The sequence below is a fragment of the Phacochoerus africanus genome, chromosome 4 (assembly GCF_016906955.1).
Source record: "Phacochoerus africanus isolate WHEZ1 chromosome 4, ROS_Pafr_v1, whole genome shotgun sequence".
NCBI lineage: Eukaryota > Metazoa > Chordata > Mammalia > Artiodactyla > Suidae > Phacochoerus > Phacochoerus africanus.
In genome coordinates this window covers 52,329,463-52,356,520 of record NC_062547.1, presented here as the reverse complement: position 1 = coordinate 52,356,520, position 27,058 = coordinate 52,329,463, and the positions used below count along the sequence as shown (strand labels likewise).

At 48.3% G+C, this 27,058-nt stretch overlaps 1 protein-coding gene across 1 annotated transcript in view; it reads right to left on the bottom strand.

Moving 5' to 3' along the window:
* The window catches only part of WNT3A (Wnt family member 3A), a 49,779-nt gene extending 23,493 nt beyond the window's left edge, over positions 1-26,286 (bottom strand). The window contains exons 1-2 of the mRNA XM_047776328.1: positions 26,085-26,286; positions 8,918-9,159 (exon numbers count right to left, since the gene is read on the bottom strand). Of these exons, the coding sequence (XP_047632284.1) occupies positions 8,918-9,159; positions 26,085-26,155 (313 nt within the window). The 5' untranslated portion in view covers positions 26,156-26,286. The remainder of the gene's footprint in view (positions 1-8,917; positions 9,160-26,084) is intronic.
* Positions 26,287-27,058: the final 772 nt, after the last annotated feature.

The following is a 27,058-nucleotide window of genomic DNA, read 5'->3' as shown; positions in this document are numbered from 1 at the left end:
AGGCTGGCAGCTGCAGTTCCAATTCGACCCCTAGCTGGGGAAATTCCAAATGTTGCAGGTGCAGCCCTAAAAAGAAAAATAAATAAAATTAAAACATTCTCTAACACCATACACAAAAATAAATTCAAAATGGAATAAGGGCCTAAACATAAAGCCAGATACTATAAAACTCCTAGAGGAAAACATAGGCAGAACATTCTTTGACATAAATCACAGCAAAACCTTGTTTGATCCACCTCCTAGAGTAATGAAAATAAAATACAGAAATAAACCAATGGGACCTAATTAAATGTAAAAGCTTTTGCACAGCAAAGGAAACCATAAAAAAATGAAGACAACCCACAGAATGGGAGAAGATCTTTGCAAATGAAGTGATTGACAAGGGATTAATCTCCAAAAAATGCAAATATATCATGGAGCTTTATAAACCCACCCAATCAAAAAATGGGCAGAAGATTTAAATAGACATTTCTCCAAAGAAGACAGACAGATGGCCAAAAACACATGAAAAGATGCTCAACATCACTAATTATTAGAGGAATGCAAATAAAAACTATAATGAGGTATCATCTCACACCAGTCAGAATGGCTGTCATCAAAAAGTCTACAAACAATAAATGCTGGAGAAGATGTTGATAGAAAAAAACCTTCTTACACTGTTGGTGGGAATGTAAACAGTACAACCACTATGGAGGACAGTATGCAAGTTCCTTCAAAAACTAAATACAGAACTACCACATGATCCACTCCTGGGAAAATCTACTCCATAGCCTATATGGGAAAAAAGAATAGATATATTTACATGTCTGACTGATTCACTTTGCTATACACCTGAAACTAATACATCATTGTAAGTAAACTATACTATGATAAAATTAAATTTTAAAAAATTATGAAAAAAACAAAACAAAACAGGATGGGCTCTGAAACTGTCTCCCCAAGATCAGGAGGAAATCAGAGGCCCCTGTTCTGCTCCCTGCTATTCAACATTGTTGCAGAGGCTACAATGAGGGCAAGAAAAAAATAAATAAATAAAGTGTCCAGATTGGAGAGAATTAAAACTGTTTCTATTAGCAAATGACATGAAAATCTTAAGGAATGCATGAAATATCTATTAGAATTGATAAACCTGCAGGAAGATTATAAAATATGAGATAAATATTTGAAAATCAGTTGTATTGCTGTACACCAGCAATGAACAATGCAAAAATGAGATGAAAAGTCCATTTATAATAGCATCGAAAGAAAAAATGCTTAGAAATAAATCTAACAAAAGAAATATAAGATTTGGGTAGTTCCCATGGTGGCGCAGCAGAAACAAATCCGACTAGGGTCCATGAGGTTTCAGGTTCAATCCCTGGCCTCACTCAGTGGGTTAAGGATCTGGCATTGTCATTAGCTGTGGTGTAGGTCACAGACATGGCTCAGATCTGGTGTTGCTGTGGCTGTGGTGTAGGCCGGCAGCTGCAGCTCCAATTAGACCCCTAGCCTTGGAAGGTCTATGTGCCGCAGGCGCGGCCCTAAAAAAAGAAAAAAATATATATGATTTGTACACTAAAAACTGCAAAATGTCATGAGTTCCTTTGTGGTGCAGTGGGTTAAAGATCCAGCATTGTCACTGCAGTGGCTCAGGTCACTGCAGTTGCATGTTTTTGATCCCTGGCCCGGGGAATTTCCACATGCCTTGGGCTTAGCCAAAAGGGGGAAAAACAACAACAACAACAACAACCATGCAAAATGTCATTGAAAAACATTAAAGACCTAAATAAATGGAAAGACATCCTTTGTTCATGGATCAGTAAACAAAATTGTTAAGATGGCAATATTCATCAACGTGACCTGGAAATTCAACCCGATCCCTAAAAAACCAAGTTTTTTTTTTTTTGCAGAAATTGACAAGCTGATCCTAAAGTCCATATGGAAGAATAACGGGCCCCAAATAGCTAAAACAAACTTGGAAAAGTGGAACAAAATTGGAGTACTCACATTTGTCTGTTTTAAAACTTACTGCAGGGCCACAGTAATCAAGACAGTGTGACCTGGGCAAAGGACAGATGTATGAATCAATGCGAGTGGAATAGAGCCCAGAAATTAAACCCATGTTTCCTTCTCTGGCTTCCAGATTGGATCTGATCCCACCTGACACAGCCTCCTCCATTACTATAATGGCAACCTTTCCAGGTGGGAAAGGCTTCTGCCTTCTTCCTGAAACCCCTGAAATTTCTTCTTATCTGGGAAAGTGGGAACCCTAATCATGCCCATAAGGCTCTGGAGCCAGGAACCCAGATTGCAACATGACCCTGTCTGGGCCCTCCTGGGCATGAGGCAAATGATGAACATACCTCCCTGACCCACACTACCACTGACCATGGCACAGTATGGGACTTGTGTGGGTGGCAACCACACACACACACACACACACACACACACTCTACACACTGCACACATGCATATACAAGCACTTGCACACCACACATACAAATATACATGCACATGGTGAACACACAAACTTGTGCACATGCACACAAGTGCATGCACACACAAGCACATACATGCACACATACTTGTGCACATTCACACGTCTCCACATGCTCTATTTGCCACATTACCCTGTGGCCCTAACTTCCCCCTGCATGGTAGTAACCATCCCTGAAGGAGCTGCTGTGTAATTACCCTAGCCAGTATCTCTGTAAAGTTGACTGAGTGGCAATTATTCTCCCATTTTATAGATAAGGATGCTAATGCACCAGGAAGTGAACTGAATTGCTGGTTGAGGTCACATGGCATGATTGTCTCCCAACCCTTCCGGTTCTTAGAGAACACAGGCCAATCTGGAGGCCTGACCATGACCACTTGATGCTGGGGAGCCCTGACTTCTTGAACAAACACCATTAGGCCCCACCTGCCCTCAATGCAATGCTCATTTGTATTCTTAGAACCTCTGCCCATATGCATGCCAGCAGTCTCAGAACCTGGTGTTTTCCTCCCAGACATTTCTTGTTCTTTCTTCCTCTGCATTATGGCCTCTAGTTCTGAGCAAAGCTATTTGTTTCTCCCATATAAATTGACCATGTGCTGGCAGACATACAGGGACTTCACAGGGCTCATGGGGAGGCTGATGGATGTAATGGTAAAGGATTCAGGACAGTGAGGAACAAGATGTGGAGGTGGGTGACGGTGAGAGAGAGAGCCAGCATGGGGGATGCTATGTGATACAGGAGACAAGGTGGCATTTAGAAGGAGACTGAGGGGAGTTCCTGTCATGGCTCAGCAGAAATGAATCTTACTAGCATCCATGAGGATACAGGTTCGACCACTGGCCTCGCTCAGTAGGTTAAGGATCTGGTACTGCCCTGAGTTGTGGTGTAGGTTGCCGACACAGCTCGGATCTGGCATTTCTGTGGCTGTGGTGTAGGCCAGCAGCTACAGCTCTGATTTGACCCCTAGTCTGGGAACCTCCATATGCCATGGGTGCGGCCCTAGAAAGACAAAGGAAAAAAAAAAGGAGCCTGAGGGAAACAGGCAAGGGAACCACACAGAAGGCAGAGAAAAGGTCAATGACAGGGGCTCTACAAGAACAAAGACGGAGATGGAACAGTGGTCAGTGTTTTGGAAGCAGCCAAGAAGACAGTGGGGCTAGAGAGGGGCACAGGGAAGATGAAGAGGACAAGGGGAAAAGAGGCAGCAAGGACAGAGCATTTGAGAGAATAGGGTCCATGTGAAGGAGGGGTGTGTGTGGTTGACATGGCTCTTCTGGCCCTTGGGACATTGGGAACAGCACTGAACAGCTGTAAAAGAGCTGCTTCAATCTTGGGCATCAGGGTTGCTGGGTTTGGTGGGAAGTAGATTCAGGACTCTGAAAGTATTACTGTTGGGACTTGTGATGGAGAGGAGTCATGAGTGACCCTACTTATGGGTTGCCTTTTACAACACAAGGAAGTAGGTATGTGGGAGGGATGCATGGCCTTGGCCATCCTGTTGCCAGTGCCCCTTGGGACTACAGGGCCTCCAGCATATCTTTGCTAATATTATCTTCCCTACCTCTGTCCTAGTAATCTTCTTTGGCACCTCTTTCTTCCCAGGTCTTCTCTGGCCTACTCTCCCTACTGAGAGCATGGCCAACTGTGCCCTCTGTGGCCATCAAATCTCTACCAGCCCATCCTGGAGTGGATGACATGTTCCAGAAGTTGCCATACCAGTGCACACCCCATCTTTCATGCTTTTTCCCAAGGTGACCTTGGCGTGCCATCAAAGGGGAGGTTGATGTCCCCTACCCTAGAATCTGAGTGGCCCTTTGTAACTGCCATGACCAACAGAATGCACCATTGCAGAGCCTTTGAGGCTAGGTCTCAAAAGATGATACAATGTGGCACCAGCAAAATGGCAGAGTAGGGGGCTTTTTGCTATTGTTGTCATTCCAGGATATTAAGGAAATCTCTGCCAAAGCACTAAACTTACTATAAGCTAAAGAAACAGAGCTTCCAGAGTCACACATGACAAAGAATATAGTCATAAAAATAATTTAGAAAAGACACTAAACAAACAAGGAACAATAGCCCATAACAACAACAATAAACTCTGAAGGGGAAGAAGAATCTAATTTCCTGAGTTACCATATTATAATATTCAAAAGGTATATATTTCAACAAAAAATACTAGGCATGCAAAGAAATGAGAATATGGCTCATTCAGAGGAAAAAGAAAATTAAATTAACAGAAACTATCTCTGAGAAAGCATAAATAGTGGACATATTAGACAAAGACTAAATCAACTGTCTTAAATGTTCTCAGAGAGATAAGAAACCAGGATAGCAATGGCTCAGCAAAGAGAGAATATCAATAAAGGGGTAGAAATTATAAACAGCATCCAAATAAAAATTGTGGAGCTGAAAAGTACAATAACTGAAACAAAATATTCACTAGACGTTTTCAACAGCAGAGTGGAGCATAGAGAAGAAAGAATCAGGAAAACTGAAGATAATTCAATTGAAATTACATGCCGCAGGAACAGCCCTAGAAAAGGCAAAAAGGCAAAACCAAAAAACAGTATGAGGCACAGAAATAAAAAAGAATGAAGAAAAATGAATAGATCTGTGGGACATCATCAAATATTGCAACAAACACATTGTGGGAGTCCCAGAAGGAGAAAATAGAGAGGAAGGAGCTGAAAGAATGTATTTAAAGAAATAATGGCTCAAAAGGTCAAATTTAATTTAAAAAAAACCTTGAAGATTCAAGATATTCACTAGAAGCTCAATAAACTTTAAATGGGATAAACACAAAGAGATCCACACTAAGACATTTTAATCAAACAATGAAAATATACAAACAGAGAGAATCTTATAAGCAGAAAGATGTGATGTATAAAGGATCTTCAATAAGGCTAACAGCCAATTTCTTATTGGAAACCAATGAGGCCAGAAGGCAATTGGATGACATATTTAAAAAGCTGAAAGAAAAATGCTGTCAACCAAGAATTCTACATCTGGATAAACTATCTCAAAAATGAAGGACTAACCTAGATGAAATGAAGAAACATACAAACTATCAAAACTGACTCAAGAAGAAATAGAAAATCTGAATAGACCTATAACAAGTAAAGAGATTGAGTTAGAAATTAAAAATCTCCCAATAAAGAAAAACTTCACTGGTTAGTTGTACCAAACATTTAAGGAGGAGTCAACACCCATCGTTCTTCAACTCTTATAAAAAAAATGGAAGAGGAGGAAATCCTTCCTACCTCATTCTATAAGATCAACATTATCTGATACCAAAACCATATAAAGGCATTACAAGAAAAGAAACTACAGATCCAATACCCCGTTATGAATATTGATGCAAAAATTCTCAACAAAATATTTTCAAACTAAATCCTCCAGCATATTAAAAGGATTATATGCCAACACTGAGGGGAATTTATCCCAAGAATGCAAAGATGGTTCAGTGTAAGAAAATTAGCCAATAATGTTATTCCACATTAACAGAATGAAGGCAAAATCATGTGATCATCTTATTTGATGCAAAGAGAGCATTTGATATAATCTAATACCTGTTTCATGATACAAACTCTCAACTGAACAGGAATAGAAGGGAGTTTCCTCAATCTGATAAAGGGCAGTTACAAAAACACCACAAGTAACATCATATATTCCATGGTGAAAGACTGAAAGGTTTCTGCCTAAGATCAGGAAGAATACATGGGTACCTACTCTCACCACTCCTCTTCAACATAGTACTGGAAGCCAGAGCAATTAGGCAAGAAAAGAAATAACAGGTATCCAAATTGGAAAGGAAGAAACAAAAATGTTTCTGTTCATAGAAGACATAATCTCATACATAAGAAATCCTAAAGAATGAACAAAAACTCTCAGAGCCATTGAAAAAATTAAGCAAAGCTGCATGATACAGGATTAAAATGCAAAAGTAAATTGTACTTCTATACATAATCAGTTAACAATCCAAAAAGGAAATTAATAAAACAATTTCATTTATAACAGCATAAAAAGAATAAAGTACTTAGGAATGCATTAATCAAAGATGTATAAGACTTGCCCACTAAAAACTACAAAACACTGCTGAAAAAAATTAAGGAAGACCTAAATAAATGGAAGCTATCTCATGTTCATAAATTCGTTCATTAATACTGTTAGGATGGCAATATTTTCCAAACTAATCTATAGATTCAGTGCCATTTCCATCAAAATCTCATCAGCCTTTTTTGCAGAAATGTAAAAAGTTATTCTAAAATTTATATGTAATTGCAAGGAAGCCCTCCAAAAAAACCCAAGACAATCTTGTAAAAGAAATATAAAGCTGGAGAACTTATACTTCACAACTTTAAAATATACTACAAAACTATAGAAATCAAAATGGTGCAGTATTGGGAGAAGGATAGCATATAGACCAATGGAATGGAACTGAAAGTCCATGGGAAAATTTTTTTTCTTTTTAGGGCTGCATGCATGGCATACGGAAGTTCCCAGGCTAGGAGTCAAATTGGAGCTATGGCTGCCAGCCTACACCACAGCCACAGCAACATAGGATCCAAGTCATATCAGCGACCCACACCACAGCTCACAGCAATGCCATATCCTTGACCCACTGAGAGAGGCCAGAGATTGAACTCATGTCCTCACGGATACTAGTTGGGTTTGTTTCTGCTGTGCCACAACAAGAACTCCTCCATGGACAATTTTTAACAAGGTACCAAGATCATTAAATGGGGGAAAGAATAGTCTTTTCAACAGATGGTGCTGAAATAAGTGGTTTCCAATTGTAAAAGAATGAAGATAGGCCCTCACAAAATTTAACTAAAAATAGATCAAAGATCTAAATGTAACAGGTAAAACTATAAAACTCTTAGAAGAAGACACTGATGTAAATCTTTGTAATCTTAGATTAGGTAGTACTTACTTCATTATGACACCTATATAGGTAAATTGAACGTCACCAACATTTAAAACTTCTGTGCATCTAAGAACACTGTCACAGAAGTGAAAAGACAATCTATATAAGGGGGAAAATATTTGCAAATTGTATTTCTGGTAAGTGTCTATTATCTAGAATATATAAAGGACTCTGACAACTCAACAACAAAAAGACAAACAACCCAATTAAAAACTGGGCGAAGGACTTAGACATTTCTCCAACATTCACATGGCCATTAAGCCCATGAAAAGATGCTTAACATCTTTAGCCAACAGAGATGTGCACATAAAAGTCAAAATGAGACATCATTTCGCACCCACTGGGATGGTTAAAGGAAAAGACAGAGATAACAAACATTGGTAAGGATATGGAGAAATTGGAACCCTCATGTGTTGCTGTTGGGAATGTAAAGTGGTGAAGCTACTGTGCAAACCAGTTTTTATGGTTACTCATAACATAGAATTACCATATGACTGGAATATTCCACTTCTAGTAGTATATCCAAAAAAAATTGAACTGAGTATAGATACTCAAATACTTGTACAAAAATGCTCACATCAGCATTATCCACAAAAGCCAAAAGGTTGGAAATAACCCAAGTGTCCATCAACAGATGGATGGATAAACAAAATTGGTCCGTCTATATTATGGAATATAATTCAGCCATAAAAAGGAATAAAGTGCTGAAACATGCTATAGGTGAATGAATCTTGAAAACATGCTGTGTGAAAGAAGCCTTTCTCCCTCTTTCTTCCTCTTTTTCTTTCACCCCATTTGCTGGAGGGCCCAGTCACTATATTTACGGGAGCCCAGGCCACAAGCAAGGGCCACTTGTGGGTGTTCCCACTGACAGCAGCATTAGCCATCAAACATGTAAGAGAAACAAGGACTAGCTGCAGTGGAGAGATCAGCCTGCCTACTGGGCTGCTGAACCCTGATCTGCAGGTGTTTTGTGAAAATTTGCTCTTCACTAAAAGTTAACCAACACCCAGACTTCTTCATGTTTCTCTCCTTCCCAGAATAGTCCCTTGATTCCAGGATCCTGGATAATTTCAGCTGTGTGCCTTTGTGGTCCCCAACCTTCTCTCTTCCTGTGTTTTTGTTTGCTTGTTTCTGTATTTTTCTCTCCAAGACATGCCTGAAGTCCTGCAGGAAACCTGCAATGGTTAATTTCATTCCCATGGAACTGTGCAATTGCCTTTTGGGGAAGGGGAAGCAGAAGGAATCTCTCCATGACCCTACATTCTTCCTAAGCTCCAGAAGCACCCTCCAGAATGGATGAGCATTGGAAAGGACCCACATGGGAGATGCCTATGGTAACAAGGTCTGTGCTGGACGTGTTGTTCCTATGCCTAAGCATAGGTGAGACATGGAGGCAGAAAAGGATGGAGTGGCTTGTGTCCACCCACAGTGAGGGGGAACTGGCTTAGACCCTGCTGTACCCACAGCTCTGGGCTGCCTGGAAATTCATGACAGGTGCCATCTGTACCTTTGTCCAGCACGGGGCCAAAGATGGCCAGGCTGTTGTTGATAGTGGTGCAATTCCACCGGCGGCCACGGAACTGGTGTTGGCACTCTTGGATGCTGATCTTGATGCCCTCTGCCACGCTGGGCATGATCTCCACATAGTTCCGGCAGAAACGCAGCTGCTTGGGTACCAGGCCTGGGATGCTGGCGCAGAGGATGGGCTGTGTCCCCAGGGATGAGTACTGGGGCCCAACAGCCAGGGACCTGGGGGAGGAGGACAAGGAAGGCTGGTTAGTAGGGGAGGTGCACTGCTGGAAAGCCTGTCTCTACCCTGTACCTGAGACTTTGCACAAAGCATTATGATATGCACGTGGATTGACAGAAAATAAATCAAGGAAGTGGTGGAGGCCTGCTTTCTTCTATGCACAACTGCAGAACCCCTCCCCCCAACACTGTTGTTGAGACAGCAGCACCCTAAAACTTTTTAGGAATACAGAGAGTAGAACTCAGGAATACAGTGTTATGCTGGGTCAGCTGAGTGGCTGCCCAGAGAAGGAGCTGCTGGGTCTGCTGTAGGAGGGAGAAGGACCACTTCTGGAGCAAGGCTGAGATGGGGCACAGCATGGCTAAATCATAAGGCTGAAAATCATACCTACCATGCCAGTCAGCTTTTGGCTATTTACCCAACAGATATAAAAGAATATGTCCACAATAAGATGTGTTCAAGAATATTCACAGGGCTGTGATCATCAGAGAAAAACTTGGAAACCACCCAAGTATGCATCCATTGAAGCATGGATGAACAGACAGTGTTTACTCATGCAGTGGAATGCTACTTGGAAATAGAGAGGTGTGGACTGCTGATGCAAGGGCAGGGATCTCCCCGGGGGAGTGCTGAGGAGAAGCATGACACAGTGTGCGTAACCACAATTCCTCTGAGACCCAGGCCAGGTACAGAGTGTATGGGGACAGAAATCAGGGCAGTTGTTTCCTCATTCATACAAGAAGACTGGCTTGACCAGAAGGTGGCATGAGACAATGTTTCTCAGGATTCACTTTGCAAAATGGCTCCCATTTGCCAAGGTGCCTATGCAATTTAAATTAAGCAAAATGACAAAATATGAAAGAAAAAGTCAGTTTCTTGGTCATACCAGTTACACATGGCCTGTGGGTACCATGTTGGATGGTTAGATATGGGACATTTCAGTCTGCCCCATATAGACAGCGGAACTGTGGAAAGTTCTACTGGGTCACACTGGTTCAGGGTGATGGAGGTGTTGGTTACCCACGTATTTAATGTGTTGAAATGGATTGAATTGTCATTTGACTATAAGTGATTACATCTCAACTTAAGAGGAAGAACCACCAGGTCTTTTGTGGGGCAGAGGGGAATGAGCTTTTCCAATCCCATGGTGACCTGTTGTTACATTGTCCTGCCGCTGGTCTATGTGTCTGTCTCTGTGGTGGGCTTTTGGGCTCTGCTCAATCCCTTTGTGTCTCAGTTCTTCCTTCATCCCTCCGTGGATACTCCTCGTGAATGACTGTGTGGCTGCTGCTGCTTTTCAGGGCCAGCTGTGGAAGCTTGCCTCCCATCACCCATTGATATTACAAAGGCTCTTTGGGGTTTTTGGGAAGGGACTGTGAAGACCCTCAGGGTGGTAGGAGAAGACGAAGGCATGAGAGGCCCTGTGGAGCCAGGGGGACCACTGCGGGGGTGGGGTGACTCCAGGGAAACAGCATCCCGTGGCTTCTTTTTGGTCCCTAGGGATTTGCTGACCCTCTTGGAACAGAGAAGTGTAGATGCTGCCCACGTTCCCTTAGACCTTTGGCCTCATGCACGCTCTCCTCTTCCTCAGGGAGTCCCGTCTTCCTCCTTCCTCTGGGCTGTCTGGTGTGGTGTGTCCCAGGCCTAGAGTGGGACACTTCAGAGTGGTCCTTCTGCCTGGCAGGATGGTCTCTGCTTATCTGGTAGCTTGCTCTGGTGGGATCCAGGTGGAAATGTCTGTTTCCCCTTCCTTTGCTTGGTGGGGAGACCAACACACTGGCAGCTTTGTAAATGTTTCAACTGGACCCCCAGAGTTTCTTTTGTTTGGCTCTTCCTCTTCCCTGGGAAGGCTAAGCACCCCTGAGAATGTGGGACAAAGATTTCTGTGTCCCTCGGTAAGCCACATTCCTGCATTATGATGCTGACTTTTAGTAAGTCCTACTCTGAGTCTAACTCAGTTCCATCCAGCTGTGGTGAAAACAATAGGAAACAGGAACCATTGTCTCTCAGAGAAATAAACCTACCCTCTGGAAATACAAATCAGATCCTAACATCTTTCCCTGTTCATCTCCAAAATCTTCAAAGGTTGCCTAGCCTCGAGACAAAAACCCAAGCCTTTCAGCACCTGGAGATGCCTTATTGGACGACCCAGGGAGAACATTTCTTCATTGCACAGTCCTGCTAGAATCTGGATCTGTCCAGCTTATCCTCTCACCCCCTGCAGGCCCCCTGCTCCTGCCACAAGAGCCTCCCCACACACTTCCTCTGTCTCCACCCATCTATCAGCCCATGTAGGGCTTTGTCCCACACATCTCCACAGCCGCACAGAGTGCCCTCTCTCCCCCTGTAATACCCCTGGCCTCCTCTGTGATGGTCACCCTCTCCCCCTCCCCTCTGAAGCATATATGTAGTTCTGTATTTAGTTAGCTGGCTGGGAAGAGGGCAAATACTCCTTGAAGTTCTGAGCATATGGTTTCCCACTCTCATCTCATGCCCTTCTGCCCACCATTTCTGGGCATACTGTGCAGTCTTTGTTGTCTGTTTGCTCTCTTTTCCTAATCAAGTATATCTCTCAAGAGTTAAAAGTCTTTCTGGGAGTGACCATGGCACCTTGCAGTTAGGTGTTCAAGTGAAGCTAAGCCTCCTTTTCATGGTTGGCCATCCCTAGAGTCCCCATTCCTAGGAAAAGATTCCTGGCCTCCTAGACCCCTCCCATGTCCATGCCCCAATATCTGACCCCACCTCCCTGGGCACACTCCCCATCATATCTGTCCTCTGCTTGAATGCCTTGATGAGCCAAAAACCAGCCATGACCTCATGTCAGATCTCATAGATGCCTCCATGCCCCTACTTGAGTCTGTATTTACAGAAGGGCATGCAGCTGAGGGGCCGGTTCATTCCCTTGCTTGTTTCCTTCACTACCTGCAGAGACTGTTGAGTGCTGGGTACCTGTCCAGGCCTGACCCTCTCTAGCTTTCTCCCATATCCACCTTACAGTCTGGGACCCTGAAGTTTTCAGAAAAGTTAGCCCTCTGCTTTCACCCAGCTGTGAGGTTCTTCCTCTCTAAGAAGTATTCTGTCATTTGGGCCTTTCCCTCCTGCATCCTGTCCTGTATAAACAGCTCTGTGCTAACCTAAGTGCTTAGCTTCCTGATGGACCAGCACAGGCTGAGTAGATGGATGGGAGAATGGGAGGGAAGGTGACACTTGGACTGAGAGATGGTGTGCAGGCCAAAGTCAGCAGTCTCTGCTCTTGGGGAACACCCAGAAGGCAGGGTGGGGTCTTCAGTGTGGAGATCTGCCAGCTCTGCCCTCTCCAGGCTGAGGTCAGATGTCCAGGACACAGGTGGTAGGGGGTATCCAGGGAGGTAGGCTGTGTCTAACCTGTGTGTGCCCCCTGCCACTCTCAGCCCAAAGTTTCATGGAGAAACTTCCACTTGTAAAACAGATGAAGAAATTCCCCTGGACCCCAATTCTCCTTCAGAACATTGTCACATTCACATCCTATCCAATCCATTTCAGCAATTCTCTATGTCTGTACCTCCTCTCACCCTATCCTGTCCCCAGTGGCCACTCTGCCTATATTGATGCATGTGCTGATGTGGATGACTTCACCTGCCCTGGCTGGGGTCAGCTATCTGTTTCCACCAAGTGGTACCTCTCACAGTGACCCCAAATGTACCCACCTCCCACCCTTGCCTGACATCATACCCTTACATCATTTGGCACTAGCAGGATGTGACCTGGAACTGGCAGCATGAGAGTTTGGGAAGATACCCTCTGTAATGAGTGGAGGGACTCGTGGGGAGGGGCCCTGAGAATTATAGCCAGGTGGTCTCGTGAAGGCAGCAGCTGGAACACAGGGCAGGAGCTGGGCTTGGAGAGAAGCAGGACTGTAGCTAAGGTCCTTCAGCAGCTTCTATGGTACCTCCCATAGCTCGGAGTCAATCTCTTACCTCCCTTGGACTGGCCTGGCTGGTCATTCGCCAGGTTCCTTTTGCCTCAGGCCAAAAAATGCCTGCAGTGGCGAGTCCTGGAGGCCTCAGTGTGTGCCAGGCCAGAGAGGTGGCTATGGTGGTCAGGCTGGTGGCTATTAATCTATATACCTTGGAGAACATAGGAGCCCCAGCAGAAGTGCCTGAGAGGCTGGCAGGTGAGGTGAGGCTGAGACCGACTGTCCTAGGTTGCCTGGGACTGAACAGACCTCCATTTGTAAGCAGAGATAAGCTGTCACTCCTGGTGAGGCTGCTCTGATAGTCTCTGGCTCTGCTATTCCATGAGCCAGGATATTTCACATCCACTTATTCCACTTATCCCATATAGATGGGATGTGATTTGCAAAAAAAAAAAAAAAAAAAAAAAAAAATAAATAAAATAAAAAGCTGAACTCTAGTTAATGATGAGCCCACCAAAGTGTTCAGGGGAGAGTGTATTGAGGGTGTATACAAACATGAGATGAATAATAATTGGTGGACAGAAGGGATGGTTAGGGATGAGATAAACATGAATTGTGAGTACATAGATTTTCTCTGTCCAAGTGCTGGATTTTTTCTGGATGTTTGAACATTTCCTAAGGGAACATTAGGGAAAAGTTTGACCTTCATAGCTCTGGTCTTGGAATCTTTTCTGGGGGGATGCTGAGTCCTGGGGTTCATGGAGTTCCCTCCTCTTCTGTTGCTAGAAGCCTGGCTCAAACTGGAGAAGGGCAAAGAGGTCCATCAGAAAGAAAATCCTCTCAGCTGATTTATTTTTATGGGATGAATGTACTTGGAGACTCAGAACAAGTGGGAAAAGAAGAGGCCACTTAATTCAGACAGAAAAACAGGATTTAGTCTCTCTTTGTCCTCACCAGTCCCATCTCTACCAGATGCCAGAGGCCAAGATTCATTCTGGATGGGGGTTGAGGTGCTCTTCCCTAGAACCCCATAGCCTTCCACAGAAAGCATAAAACCTGCACCAACCTTGGCCCCTCCCCACCTCCTTTCATGTAGCCAGGCCACAGCACCAGGGAAAGTAGAGTGGGATTCCCAAGTTCACAGCTTTTCCACAGGCTCCAAGGGAGGCTGCTGAATCAGCTCTCCCGCCCCTGCCTCCTTTTGGCCCTCCTCCCAGTCAGGTCCCAGATCACCACTTCCCCAAGCAAGGCTGGAGTACCAGTGGCCAGTTTAGATGCTACTCCAGCTATTCCAGCCTCCACTAAGCTTGACTGGATCCCTCTCCCACTCCTTCTGGCTGGAATAGCTGGACTCTGGGCCCCAGGCCCCAGGGTCAACCATGTACAATCCTGTCTAAAGGTCTTGCCAGGAACCAGTGGCAGATTAGTGGGAGAGGGGTGCTGTAAACTGAAAAGTGCTGCAACTGTAGGACATATCACCTTAGTGCTCTATGCCTCCCCAAGTTCTCAGAGCATGTAAAATGCAATACACCAAATGCAACCTGGGCTCTGGTGTCAGATCTTGGAACAGAGGAAGGATGTCCACGGAGAGACTGATGAAGTCAGTCTGTGTTTGGCTGATGGCAGTGCACTAGTGTGATCTCTCATCCTGATAAGTGAGCTAGTTATGTTAGATGCAAATGCCAGGGAAGTGGGTTGGGGCTGCAGAAACTCTCTGTAGTATAGTCAGGTCATCATCCCAGACCAAGTGGAGAAGAAAGAAACAGTTACAAGGAAACAAGCAGACTGATAAAAAGTTACAATAGGGAACAAGCTTGTGATTCTTAACTGTGTTTTAGGTTATTTTTTATTTTTATTTTGTCTTGGCTGCAGGTGCAGCATGTGGAAGTTCCCTGGCCAGAGTTTTATCTCTTGCAGCAGTTGTGACTGTGCCACAGCTACCACAATGCTGGATCTTTTAACCTGCTGCACCACAGGAGAACTTCTTGCGTGTTTCTTTATTGAGCCTACAAGGTGGGCTGAGAGTGCAATGGTATTTTGTAATCTCTGCACCAACTGTCACCTGAGATAAAAGTATCTGCTTTCTCCTGGCGATAGGATCTCAGAAACTGTGAATTCTGCTGCAGTTCGTCGCCTCTATTCATAAATGAAGGTGAGTTCAACTGCAGTTAGTCTTGGGTACAAATAAAGATGTCATTTCCTTGTCCCAGGGGACTGGCATGTAGAGGGAGAGGGCTTGGGAGCATTTGTGAGGGGACGCATGATTTGAGGGGGGGCACAGAGGGTGGTTGTGCACACTTGGAAGGAGGTAGCGGCTCTCCTGTGCTCCAACCCACCACACCCAGATTCTGACATGGCCCCAAGAGTCCCCACCCTTCCATCTGAGACTGTGAACACAGACAGATCACACTAGCTATATCTATAGGACCTGTAGTGAGCAGCAGACATAAATCAGGGCCATCAACCTGAGTTAATCTAAGCACATGTTAATCTAAGCACAAAGCAGAGACTCCAGGTAGTAGCAGAAGTCAGAGATAGCATCTGAGGTTGTTGCTAGTCTTGAAATGAAGGGGCCTAATTCCAGGACCAGAAAGTGGTCTTGAGGAGCTAAGAACCACCCTGGCAGACAGCACAAATACACGGGAACTGCAAGGACCAGAATTTGACAATTGGGTGAGGGTGGGAGCATATTCTTCCCTAGATTGGCCAACACTTAGGTTTTGGCCTCTAGAAACCCTGATCAGGGAAACCAGATTTCCAACCTGCAGAGCTGTGAACTAAAGTACAGGTGCTGTTTGAAGCCATAAGTCTCATCATTTGTCACTGGGTGTAGACTAAATATAACCCATCTCCCTCTTCTGTCCATGCTGGCTCTTTCCACTCCAATTTGCTCAATATGGAAGGAACAGAACCTCACAGGATGGTGGTCCCTCCATGTATAGTCCAAGGGTCTGAGCCACTGACACCTTCAAGGGCTGTCATGAGGCCTTTGGACAGCTCTTCCCTTCCCTCCCCCTCCTCTGCCTGTATCCTCAGGACCACCCCTCCTCTTGTACCAGTGCCTTGCTCTTGGAGGTTGGTTACTCCTTCCTTCCAAGTCCCTGGCATCACTTCTGCCTCCATCTGCCATTAGCCACCACCTAGCTGCTTATCTGGCCCACCTGCCCCATCACCATTACCCATGTGGCTTTGTGCCCAGATAATGGTGATGAGTCTCTTCTAACTACACAACCTCAAGGAACATCTTGGACTCAGAAGCTGGGGCTAGAGGAAGAAACCAGACTAACATCAACAAGTTAACATGGCAGGATGGGGTTTTGGCATCCCACTTTCCAACATGATGCTCTTAAAATGCATTAAGTACAAGCACATAAAAGGTAATATTTATGGGAGTTTCCTGGTGGCCTAGCAGTTAAGGACTCAGTGTTGTCATTGCTGTGGCTCAGTTTTGATCTGAGCCTGGGAACTTCTGCATGTCATGGGCAAAACAACAATAAGAACAACAACAACAACAACAAAATGACAACATTTATGAGTAATTATCTTGGTCAGTGTGGGCCACCACAACAAAGAGCACATATTGGGTGGCTGAAACAAAATACATTCATTTCTACAGTCTTAGAGGCTGGAAGTCTGAGATGAGGGTGCTGGCATGGTGAGGTTCTGGTTATGGGTTCGTGGTTCACATGTGGCTACCTTCTTGCTGTGTCCTCGCATGGCAGACAGAGAGCTCTAAGGTCTCTTCCTTTTATTTTAAGGACACTCTTCCCATCATGCGGGCTCTACCCTCATGACCTCATCTAACCCTAATCACCTACCTCCTAACATCATTACATTGGTGGTCAGCGCTTCAACACATAAACCTGGAGGAACATAAAGAAGAAATCCATGACAGAGAGTAAGATAAACATCTTATTAATAAACAAAACCCATATAGCCACCTCTAAATCCAAAGACACAGAACACTACAGGTCTCCTGGGTTCAATATGAACCTGTTTTCATCACAGAACTGTCATTGAGGAGTGATGTGTGTGCTGACCCATTTGTCCCCTTGATTTCTTCAGCCAACATACCAGGTGACTGGGTAAGAGCTGGGTCCTCTTAGGGTGGTCCCTGGGCCAGCAGCATGTGCACCACAGAACCTTGGAAGTAACTTAACTTACCTTTCAAGTAACTTAACTCGCACCACATAAATGCAAGTTTCCAGGCAGTGTGCCCCCTCACCCAGACCTGCTAAGTCAGAAACTCAGGGCTAGTGCACTGTTTTGACAGGCCCTGAGGGGGGTTCTCATGCTGGTGTTTGACATTCTGGGATCACTGAAAGAAAGTCCAGCTTCAATTCCTGGGACTTGGAGTCCAGAGAACCTCCTGAGGCTTCAAGTCCAAACCTTTTGGTCTGGCAGTCAGGGTTTTCCTTTGGTTTCCTACCCCAAGACTTCCAGAAGCTTCTGGTTCTGCCCTTTGAGAACATGAGTTCTGTTGCAGAAGCAAGGGAAGGTGGGCTTGCCCAGGCTCAGGAGTGGGGCCAGGATGTGAGCCCTCACCCTCCACGACCCCTTCTGTCTCTGAGGCTGGCCACTCCCCTCCCTCCCACCCTGTGTTCTAGAGCCAGCAATGAATAAGTTTACCATGGGCTGGACCCCACATCTCTGCTCCAGAGGTGGGGAGGATCCCCAAAAAAGAGTAAGGTGGGCCAGATAAGTAGAAGATGGAAGTAGCAACTTGAAAGTTCCAGAAGCATTGTGGTTCAGATGAGTGCCGGGGGTGAAAGCCCCATCATCAGGCACCCCTCATTTACCCTAGGTCCTATCTATCTGGGTCACTGTGAGGTCCTGATCTTGCCTCAGGGACACCAGGCACTTTTACCACTCATGGATACTGCTACCACAGGATGTTCCAGCCAATGGTGAGTGACCGCAAGTGTCAGCCAGCCCTGCCCTGATGGGCAAAATCCATGTCATATGACCCCAGGGAAAGCTGAGCAGGAGAGTGTGATGCCATCCTCTGGGGGTAGTGATCATGGGGGCCTGGGAACCACAGGGGCATGAGGGGGCCCTGCGTAGCCTGCAGGGAGAGGCTTAGAGCGCAGCTTGCCTTTACTGCCCCCATTTCCTTCACTCTGCACCTGGCCACCATGATTCACCCTATGAGGAATTTATTCCATTTCCTTTCTTGCTGCCAACCCTGAGAGTGCAGGCTGGCAACCCAGGAAGCGCCCACACCCCCACCTTCAGCTGACACCTGGCTGGGAAGCTAATATTTTAACCACTTAGCTGAATGTCACATTCAGTGTCCTGAAGGCCCCTCAAAACCAGAGTGTCCCAGACTGAATGCAGCCATTCCCCCCAGATATGGTGCTCCTTATCCCTCAGGTAAAAGACCTGAGATTTTACCCTAAATTTCACCTCTGGAGAGATCCTCCTGGCAGGGCCATTGATATAGCAGAAAATGTCATTGGCCAGGCAAGCAGATCATAGCATGCCCACACCATAGCCCTGAGTAACTGTTATGCCATCGTGGAGAAGTTTCCACAAATGCAAAATGTTTAACCAAGACAGTAAGTCTTAAAAAGTAGAACACAGTTTATTTTGTACACTGTTTTTATGATCTTGAAAAATGTGTCATTTTACTATGAGAAGAACTTTTAGTGAGGGAAATACCTGTATTAAATTGGTAAGATGATGAACTTTTTTCCCCCCAGGTTTTTGTGGCTACTATTGCCAGTTAATTTTTCAGTAATAATTTGTTTTTCTTTTTGTTTTTTTTTGGGGGGGTCATCATCTTCAACATAGAACGCAAAGGTGTGTGGTTTGCAAAGTGGCCCCTAGACTCTGGTTCCAGCCTGTGGCTTGGGCCATGTGAGCCACGCCTGCTGCCTGAAAGCACTAATGGTTTTTCTCCCTCCTCCCTCTTTTGCTCCTGTTGAGGACTGCGTTGTTGCACCATTGAAAGGCCAGGCGCCTTGCCAGACAGTCTTACTCAGGATAGAGCAGAGGCGCTGGCTGTGACATGCAGGGGAAGGAGGCTGCCCAGGACCCAGCCTGGGCCAGCTTTGGCACCCCCCGCCCCACTGCCCTGGGCTGATGGACTTCACCCAAGTGGATTTTACTGTAACTGTGTGGCAAAGCCAGAGGACAGAAGCCACTCCTTATGGACTGGGGGCAAAGGCAGCACCCCTGGCCCCCCGCCCAGCTCCACTGGGGGTAGATCCTCAATCAGAGAGGCTAAATGCCTGTGCACCGTTACCAGGCAGGTCTTAATGGGGTGGCAGGCTCTTAGTTTTCTTGGAGTCGTAGTTTGATTTTTTTTTTCTCTCCAAGAAAATTCAGCAAACATGGGGTACCTGTGCACTGTGGGCATAGCTCTGCCCTTGCTGGTGGCTGTGTGCATTGTGAAAAGAGAGTTGGGACCTCACAGCTGTTTTCAAAGAGAGAGGGGTTCTGTGGGGGCAGGGCTGCGCTAGCCCTGGAGGGCAGGATATGGGCACTAGCTCTATCATTCACTGATTTAACAGTTTCTGCCTTTCCCTCCTGGGCCTCAGTTTCCTTGTCTGTCCAAGGTGGATCACATTCTATCGGAGGCTCCTGGAAGGGAGGTAAACAATGGGCACAGCAGGTTTATTTACAACTTGTTGGAGCCAGGGCGCATTCTGCCCAGGTCATCTAGAACCGTCTCTCCAGGAAGTGCTCTGTGCTCCCACCCCTGCTAGCTGTCCTCTCTTTAGAGCCTACTAAAGCTTGCTACTTCCTCCTGCTCATCCTCCTCTGTCTCAGCCATGAGGGGGCACTCCTGGAGAGCAGGGCCATATTCCTTCTATCCTTCAAGGGCACAGATCTCTTCCCAGTTCTCATCTGGGGGCCCTTATTGCCCACTCTACCTGCAGGGTCTTTGCTTAGGAGGGCTCCGATTGGTCCCATGGATCTTCCATTTGGTGATACATGAGGACTCCAGGGTACCTGTCTTATCCCAAATTACTGTCTTCTAAGGTCAGGACCAGGTTTCTGTCCTCAGACTGGAGGCCTTGAGTGTGAGGCTGGTTGCCCTGTGGGTTGATGATTGCCCAGCTTGATGGATAGGCTCTGTCTTTTCCTGGATGGAGCTGTGCAGGAGGCTCATAGGATCAAGACCACCCCCCACCCCACCCCCCGCCAAGGGTGCTGACCTGCTCAAGGCCCTCCAGGTTCAGCCTTCTCTTTCTTACCCATTGTGGGGTCTCCAAGAAGGGCTCACACATCTCCATAATCTCGCTCTCTCCTGCCTGGAAAATCCCTCCCCAAGAGTTGGAGCACCTTCCACAATAGGAAAGGCTGTGAGGAGGGGGTCCCAAGACCTGGGTCCCTGGTGTTGGGGGCCACTTCTTCCCAGGCCCTGGGCCACACAGTCCTGCCTGCAGCCCTCCCAGCACCCCCTCCTGCCCCACCGGGCCGAGCCGGGATTACTGACACATACTTTGCACAAGTCCCAGCAGGCGGGCAGAGGCTCCCGTGCCCGCGGCCATGCATTTGCCCGCTTCCCTGGGCGGCAGCGGCACGTTTTGTTGGGGAAGGAATGTGGAAGCACCAAAGTGTGAGACACCTCCAGGGTGTCACCTGGAAAGGCTGGGAGGGAGACCGAGGCAGAGTTGCCCTGGTGCATCGTGGGAACCCAGCCCCAGAGCTGGCGGCTCTGTCAGGGGTTTTGTTAAAATAGTCAACTGGGTTCTGTCCCCAAGCATAGGCCACCAGATACAGTTTCTATTTTTCATAGGAAAGATTCCATCCATTCATTCCTTCATTTGTTTGTTCAACTAAATCTTTTCTAGCAGGCACAGGGGTCAAGCAAGGAGGAAGGAAAATGAATACCCTATGAGATTTCACAGGCTGGTGACATGGGTGCCTTCCTTTTGACAATTCTACAAAGGAAGGTATAGGTAGCACTGGGAGCAGGCAGCCTGACTGGAGTCAGAGCCTTATTCTCTGCCTCTCCATGTCACCTCACAGCATCCAGCCCAGCCTGGCAAGGAGTGAGGATTGAGAAGTAGGGCACAGCCAGGTCTGGACCAGTTGAGCAAGGCTAGGGGGTTAGTGCAATGGGATTCAGGAGCTCAAGGTGGGGAGGGCATGCTGCTGTGGGAGTGGAGGGCACAGGCAAACAGGGATGGGGCCACCATTCCCTGTGCAACTAGAACCAAACTACCCCAACTGTGCCTAGTGGAGTTTAGGGGACTTACCAGGAGGATGGTTAACCACAGTGCTGACCATGGTGGGAGTAGGGGGAGAAGCTGGGCCTTATAAATCTTGGGTTCAAGGTGAATTGTACATGGGAACCCTGGACCAGAGGCAGGCTATTCCTTCCTCAGACTCTGCTTCTACCCCTCCAGGGATGAGCAGTTCACCACCTCCCGAGAACCAGTATTGGCACTTCTCTCAGGTCTAGGAAGCCTTTCCCATACTGAGCCAAAATCTGCCTTCTGGCCACTTGTAGCCTCTGTTCCCAGCCTTCCCTGGATTCACACAGAAGTCCAGTCCTCTTTCCCCAACAGCCTCTCCCACACTGAACAGCAGTGTGGTCTTCTCCTGACACATCCCAATAACCAGCAGGACAAGAACAAACTCTAGCATTTGGTTCAAAAATGGAAATGGCAAGTGCTGGGTGTCAAAGTGATGAGGGGAGGTGGTCCACACAGATGATCCCTGACTTGAGTATAGCAAGGGCTGCATGTTGCAGAGGACTTCAGCTTGTCAAACTACCTGGAGAACTTGGGTTTAGGGGCTTTTAAAATGTCCAATCCATTATTTAAAAACACATAAAGATGCTTCATGGAAAAAAGTACACAATACATTAAAAGAAACTACCATGATTTTCCCCAAACACCTACTTTCTATTTCTGTTCTTATTTAGTGGACAACCATTCATGATGGGCTCTGGTCTGTGGACTAGGCTGAGTATAACTGATACTTTCATGGATAGGAGGTGCATCCAGGCTGTGCTTTCCATGTCCTGTGCCACACCTGCAGGACAGTAGCAGAGCCCTTCTGGGACAGTGCAATTCCTGTCCCTGTAGACTGGAGATTTGTACTGGAGACCCATTGTAGAAAGTGTGATTTTTTACAGCCCCTCCAGAATGTACTCTTCCTCAATTGTATTTACTCACCTTCTCTCCTGCCAGAAAGAATTCTAGCAGGTTTGTGCAAATAAAACAAAATCATTTAAAAAATGACAACAAGCCCAGTGAAACACAGGGTTAACCAGTGTGGGAGAAGCTGCTGCACCTGAGCCCGAGAGTCCTGAGTGTTTAGGTGGCCAAGTCAGAGAGCCAGATGTGAGAGGTAAGTGATGCTTTTGTGCTCTGGAAGGAATGTGTGCTGTGGTGGGCTTTCAAGGGATCAAGATGATGGGTATTTGACTTGGTGGTACAAAATAAGTTTTCTGACCGTACATATTTTACATATGGTCATTTATAACATTGCTCCTCAAAAAAGGATGTCCATTGGTGTGGTTCTGTAGAGGAACATCGTTCCCAGCATCCTGAGATCCTACAACATTGAGGGTGTTGAACTGGTGTCTGGACTTCTCTAGCTTTGAAAGTTAGCCACTACCATCACCAGCCTCAGGTTTGCAGAGAGAGAGAGAGGCAGAGACAGACACAGAGGACAGAAAGAGAGAGACAGAGACAGAGATATGGAGGAACAAAGACAGAGAGACAGAGACAGACAGGGTCAGACAGACAGACACACAGAGAGACAGAGACTAGACTTGGCGTCACACTGGACCTTCCTGGGCTAGCTAAAGTGATGCCTGCCCTTGGGATCACTCAGTGCTGGGGAGCCCTAGGTCCAGCAAGGGCTGGTGAGGGGTTGGAAGTGGGGGTTCTAACAGGGAAAGTGGGGGCAGGATCTCTGTTCAGGTAAAGGCAGGGCAGGAGCTGACCACTGCTGCTATAACTCTGGCAGCAATGTGGAGTGGAGGGTGCCAAGAACAGAGGCAGAAGATGGTGGGAATGGGGCAGTGCAGCCTGGTGGTGGAAATGGAGGGGCCTAGCCCAGTGGTGAGGGGGCAGGGGAGAAAACAGGGCCCTTGCTAGGCCATAGGGGGATTATAAAATGTCATCAGCCCAGACATGGGAAGTGAAAGGAAGGTACCCAAAGCATATCATGGAGCACTGTTGCCTACTCGGTATTGTTCTTCAGGGATTCCATATGTTCCCCTTGACCATGATCCTTGTTCTGTGTTCTGAAGACTTTTCTGATAAATCCTAATTAAACAAGAATTCATCCTGGACAAGAGGAGTGAGGAGATGAGGGCTGGTGTCTCCTTGTACATCTGCAGTACAGAGCCCTCTGGTACACTGGTAGCTAGCCATGCTGTGTCTCTGGGGTTAGGTGCCAAGGATTCTAACCTGTCACCTCTCAGATCCCTTTTCTGGGTTCCCCCCACCCCCTGACTGTCACATGAGGAGCCCAGAACTCATGCTCTTGGAGGTCTCCATAGCCTTCAATGTTCTGGTCTCAGGGCTGTCTCTGTGCCTCTGCTGGGACTGCCTTTGGACCTTGAGCATCTAGGGTGAAGGACACTTCCAAGAGGGTTGGCTTTTTAAATTCCCACAGGATGCAACAATACTTCCTCCTCTCCCTCTACCCTCCCACCAAGACAACACCAACTTCAAAGCCTAATTACTCCCAATTTGGGCTGTCTCCTTGTTTCTCCAGGTGAGGAAGTCCCTGTCACTTTCACTTTCATATGCAAGGTGCTAAGGGTGGTGGGGAGAAGTGATGGGAGCAGTGGCTTCATTTCAGAGAGGTTATTTTGGTGACGCAAAATACCACTTAGGGAGGCTGAGTGTGAAAGCGGTAAGTTATAAAGAGAGGGTTCCCCAAAACCTCACTGGCTGGGGGGCGGGGGATGGCAAGAGACAGAAGGAGTCACCTGTGGGAAACTCCACCAGGTAAAGCAGGAAGATAGAAAGGCTTCTTCCCCTTGCTGTTAAACTCCATTTGTTCATCTAGGAGCCTTCCTCTTACAGGAGCCTACATGCTTCTGTAGAGACTGCCTCTTTCCACATCTAGCTGGCCTGGAGGCAGAGGGAGGAAGAAGAGGGAACTGCTGGTCCCTAGTGAGCCGTGAGATTGTGTCCACCAGGGATACTTCTCAGGAAACAGAATCCCAGGGAAAGTAAAGTGGGGGCTCCATGGCACCTTCTTCTCTCTAGGACCAAAAGGTTGCTTTAGACTCTTCAACTGGGTAGGTCACTGAGAGGGAGCGGGTGGGGAGTGGACACCCTTCCCCACTCACCTGTTGAATACCCGAGCCACCAGAGCATGTCTCAGGATCTTTTCAGATGGAACACATACTGCCCAGGTGGAAAGGGTGGCATACATGTGTCGAGGGGAGCAAGACCAGGGACCCTCAGGGCCAACAAGACAAAGATTCCACGGTGTAGGGTGCCCAGAGGCTGGTGACAGGGCCTTTCTTTATAGAAGAAGCGCGGGGGCGAAGGCGCTTCCACTAGCGCCCAGGAATGCGGCGGCGGCGGGTCCTAATTAGAAGCCTGCGCGAGAGCGGGCGGCCGCGGGGCTCTCTCCGACGCGCTCCCCTAGTTCTCCCGGCGTCAGTGTCCCGGCGTCCGAAGGCACGGCAGCTGCAGCCGGTGCTCTAGAAGGCGACCCGACGCTGCAAGTGTCGCGCGGGCGCGGGAAGCGCGGGGGTCCCCAAAACGCTTCCCCGCTGCCTGCGACCCCTCTCCCAGGCCCTAGTACCCGCTGGTACCACCTTCTCGCCTCGCCAGGCTACTCCTGGACCCGCGCCCTACATCTAGGGTGCCCCAGCTCCTGAACCATCTCGAAGAGAAAAATTATTATCGGATTAGTTGTACTTCGGCTTACTCAATTCTGCCCCCCTTCCCCTTGGCGTAATTATTATAATTCCAGGCAAGCCGTCGGAGAGAGTTCCTGCTGTGTGTGTGTGTGTGTGTGTGTGTGTGTGTGCGTGTGTGTGTGTGTGTGTGTGTGCGCGCGCGCGCGCGCGAGTCTGTGTATGTGTAGGCTTGTCTCCCATCTGGGTCTCCTCCAGCGGCACGCCCAGTCCCCTCGGCTCCCACATTCCCCCTAGTTGGGTTCGTCAAATCTTGGGCACCTCAAAGCACCCCTCCATTCTCTCCTGGGAAGCACGGGTAGCTCTTGCCTATGGGGGCTCTGTCAACTTAGCTTCCCGGAGGGAAGGTAACCCTGACTTCCCTCCTCCTTTATGGTATGTGTTATAGACCTTCAGGACCCTTCCTTGGGTTTATCTGCATTTCCATCACCAGATTTAGGAGGGTCGGGAGGGAGTATGTCTTGTCTGGAGTGGAAAATGGAGCGCTCCAGCCCTCTCAGATATGGGGTCGCAGAGCCTCTCACTCGGGAGCCCTCAGACGTGATGCTTTCTCTCCCTCTTTACCTCTCCAGAAGTCCCCTCCTTACCAACGCGGTGAGGACAGCAGCGGGAAGGCGCAGAAGGGCCAGGTGCTGGCCCCAGTGCGCCCGCCACTCCCGGCCCTGTCCCCGAAGTCTTTACGTAACTGCGCTACTCCGAGCTGTTCAGTCTTGTCTCACTGACTTTGTTTTAAGGTGTGTGTGTGTGTGTGTGTGTGTGTGTGTGTGTGTGTGTGTGTGTGTGTGTGTGTAAGACACGTCCTTAGAGAAAGTCTCCGGCGGATCTCCCTCTCCCCATCTCGCCCTCCTGGCTTCTCTTAGTCTCGGGCTGCTAGAGCCTTCGTGCCATCTGTGGGGACCCACTTTCCACCTCTCTCCAACGCTTTACTAGCCCGTCCGACGCCGGGGGCCCCCCACTATGTCCGAGGGGACAATGTCTCCGGAAACCCCAACACCCGCGTCCCAAACCCAGCCCGAACAGGTCGAAAGTAGCCGCCAAGAAAAACAAACTATCCGCAGCCCGCGGAACCAGGAGGGCAGGGCAGAGAGCCGGCTCCGGGCCACAGCAGAGTCAGCCCGAGGGGACGGCGGCTGGGGGACGCACAGAAGCCGGGGAGAACGTAAGGAAGGCTCACTCACCACCAGATCGGGTAGCTGCCCAGAGCTTGCTTCAGGCCGTAGAGGAATATGAAATATCCAAGAGGGGCCATCGCCGGGCTGGAGGTCTCAGAGGGCCAGGAGTCCGCCCCGAGAGCGCGGGCGCCGGGGCAGGTGGGCCCCTGGGAGCTCGCGGGCAGCAGCGCTGGGCCCTCCTGCGGCCGCGGGGTACGCGGGTGTGCGCGGGTGTGCGCGGGTGCGCGGGCTCCGAGGGCGGCGCTGCGCCAGGTGGGCCGGCGGCCGGGCGGCGGGCCGGGGCCCGGGGCGGCGCGGGACGGCGGGGGCGGGGCAGCGCCGCGGGGGGCGCCCGCCAGGGCCCGGGCCGGGGCCGGGGCCCGGGCCGGGGCGGGGCGGGGCGGGGCGGGCAGGGGGCAGGCGGGGCCCTGGGAGCCAGCGCAGCGGCGGTTGAGGCGGCGGCTGCGCTGGCCCCTCCCGTGGCCGCGGGGTGCGCGGGGTATGCAGGGGTGCGCGAACTCCAAGGGCTGAGCTGTGCTAGATGAGCAGCTGGGCTGCGGACGGGTACCCGGGACTGCAAGGTCGGCAAGTATCTCCTCTGAGCTCCCGGGCCGCGCCCCCTCAGGACTCTCCGGCATCTCCCGAGGTTTGGAGCCCAGCGCGCCCTGCGCTCACAGTGGGACGCGCCGCTCTGCTCTCGTTCCTGCTTCTGCTCTGTCGCGCACTCTGTCCCTTGCCCTCAGGGTCGTTGGTCTCCCTTTCGTCCATCTCCTTCCTGGGGTCCGTTCGTCAGACATTGGCTCCTCGAGCTGCGCCTTGCTAGTCTGCCGGAGCTGACCGTGAGCGGTCAGGACGAGGATGGCCTGTCTGGGGACAGGTGCTGGTGGGTGTCTAGGGTGCCTGGTGGGTGTCTGAAGGTCACTACCGGGAAACAGTCTGCTCAGTTTAGGGCCCAGGTGTTGATGCCTTCCCTTTCTCCCTCTACACCCCACCAGGGAATT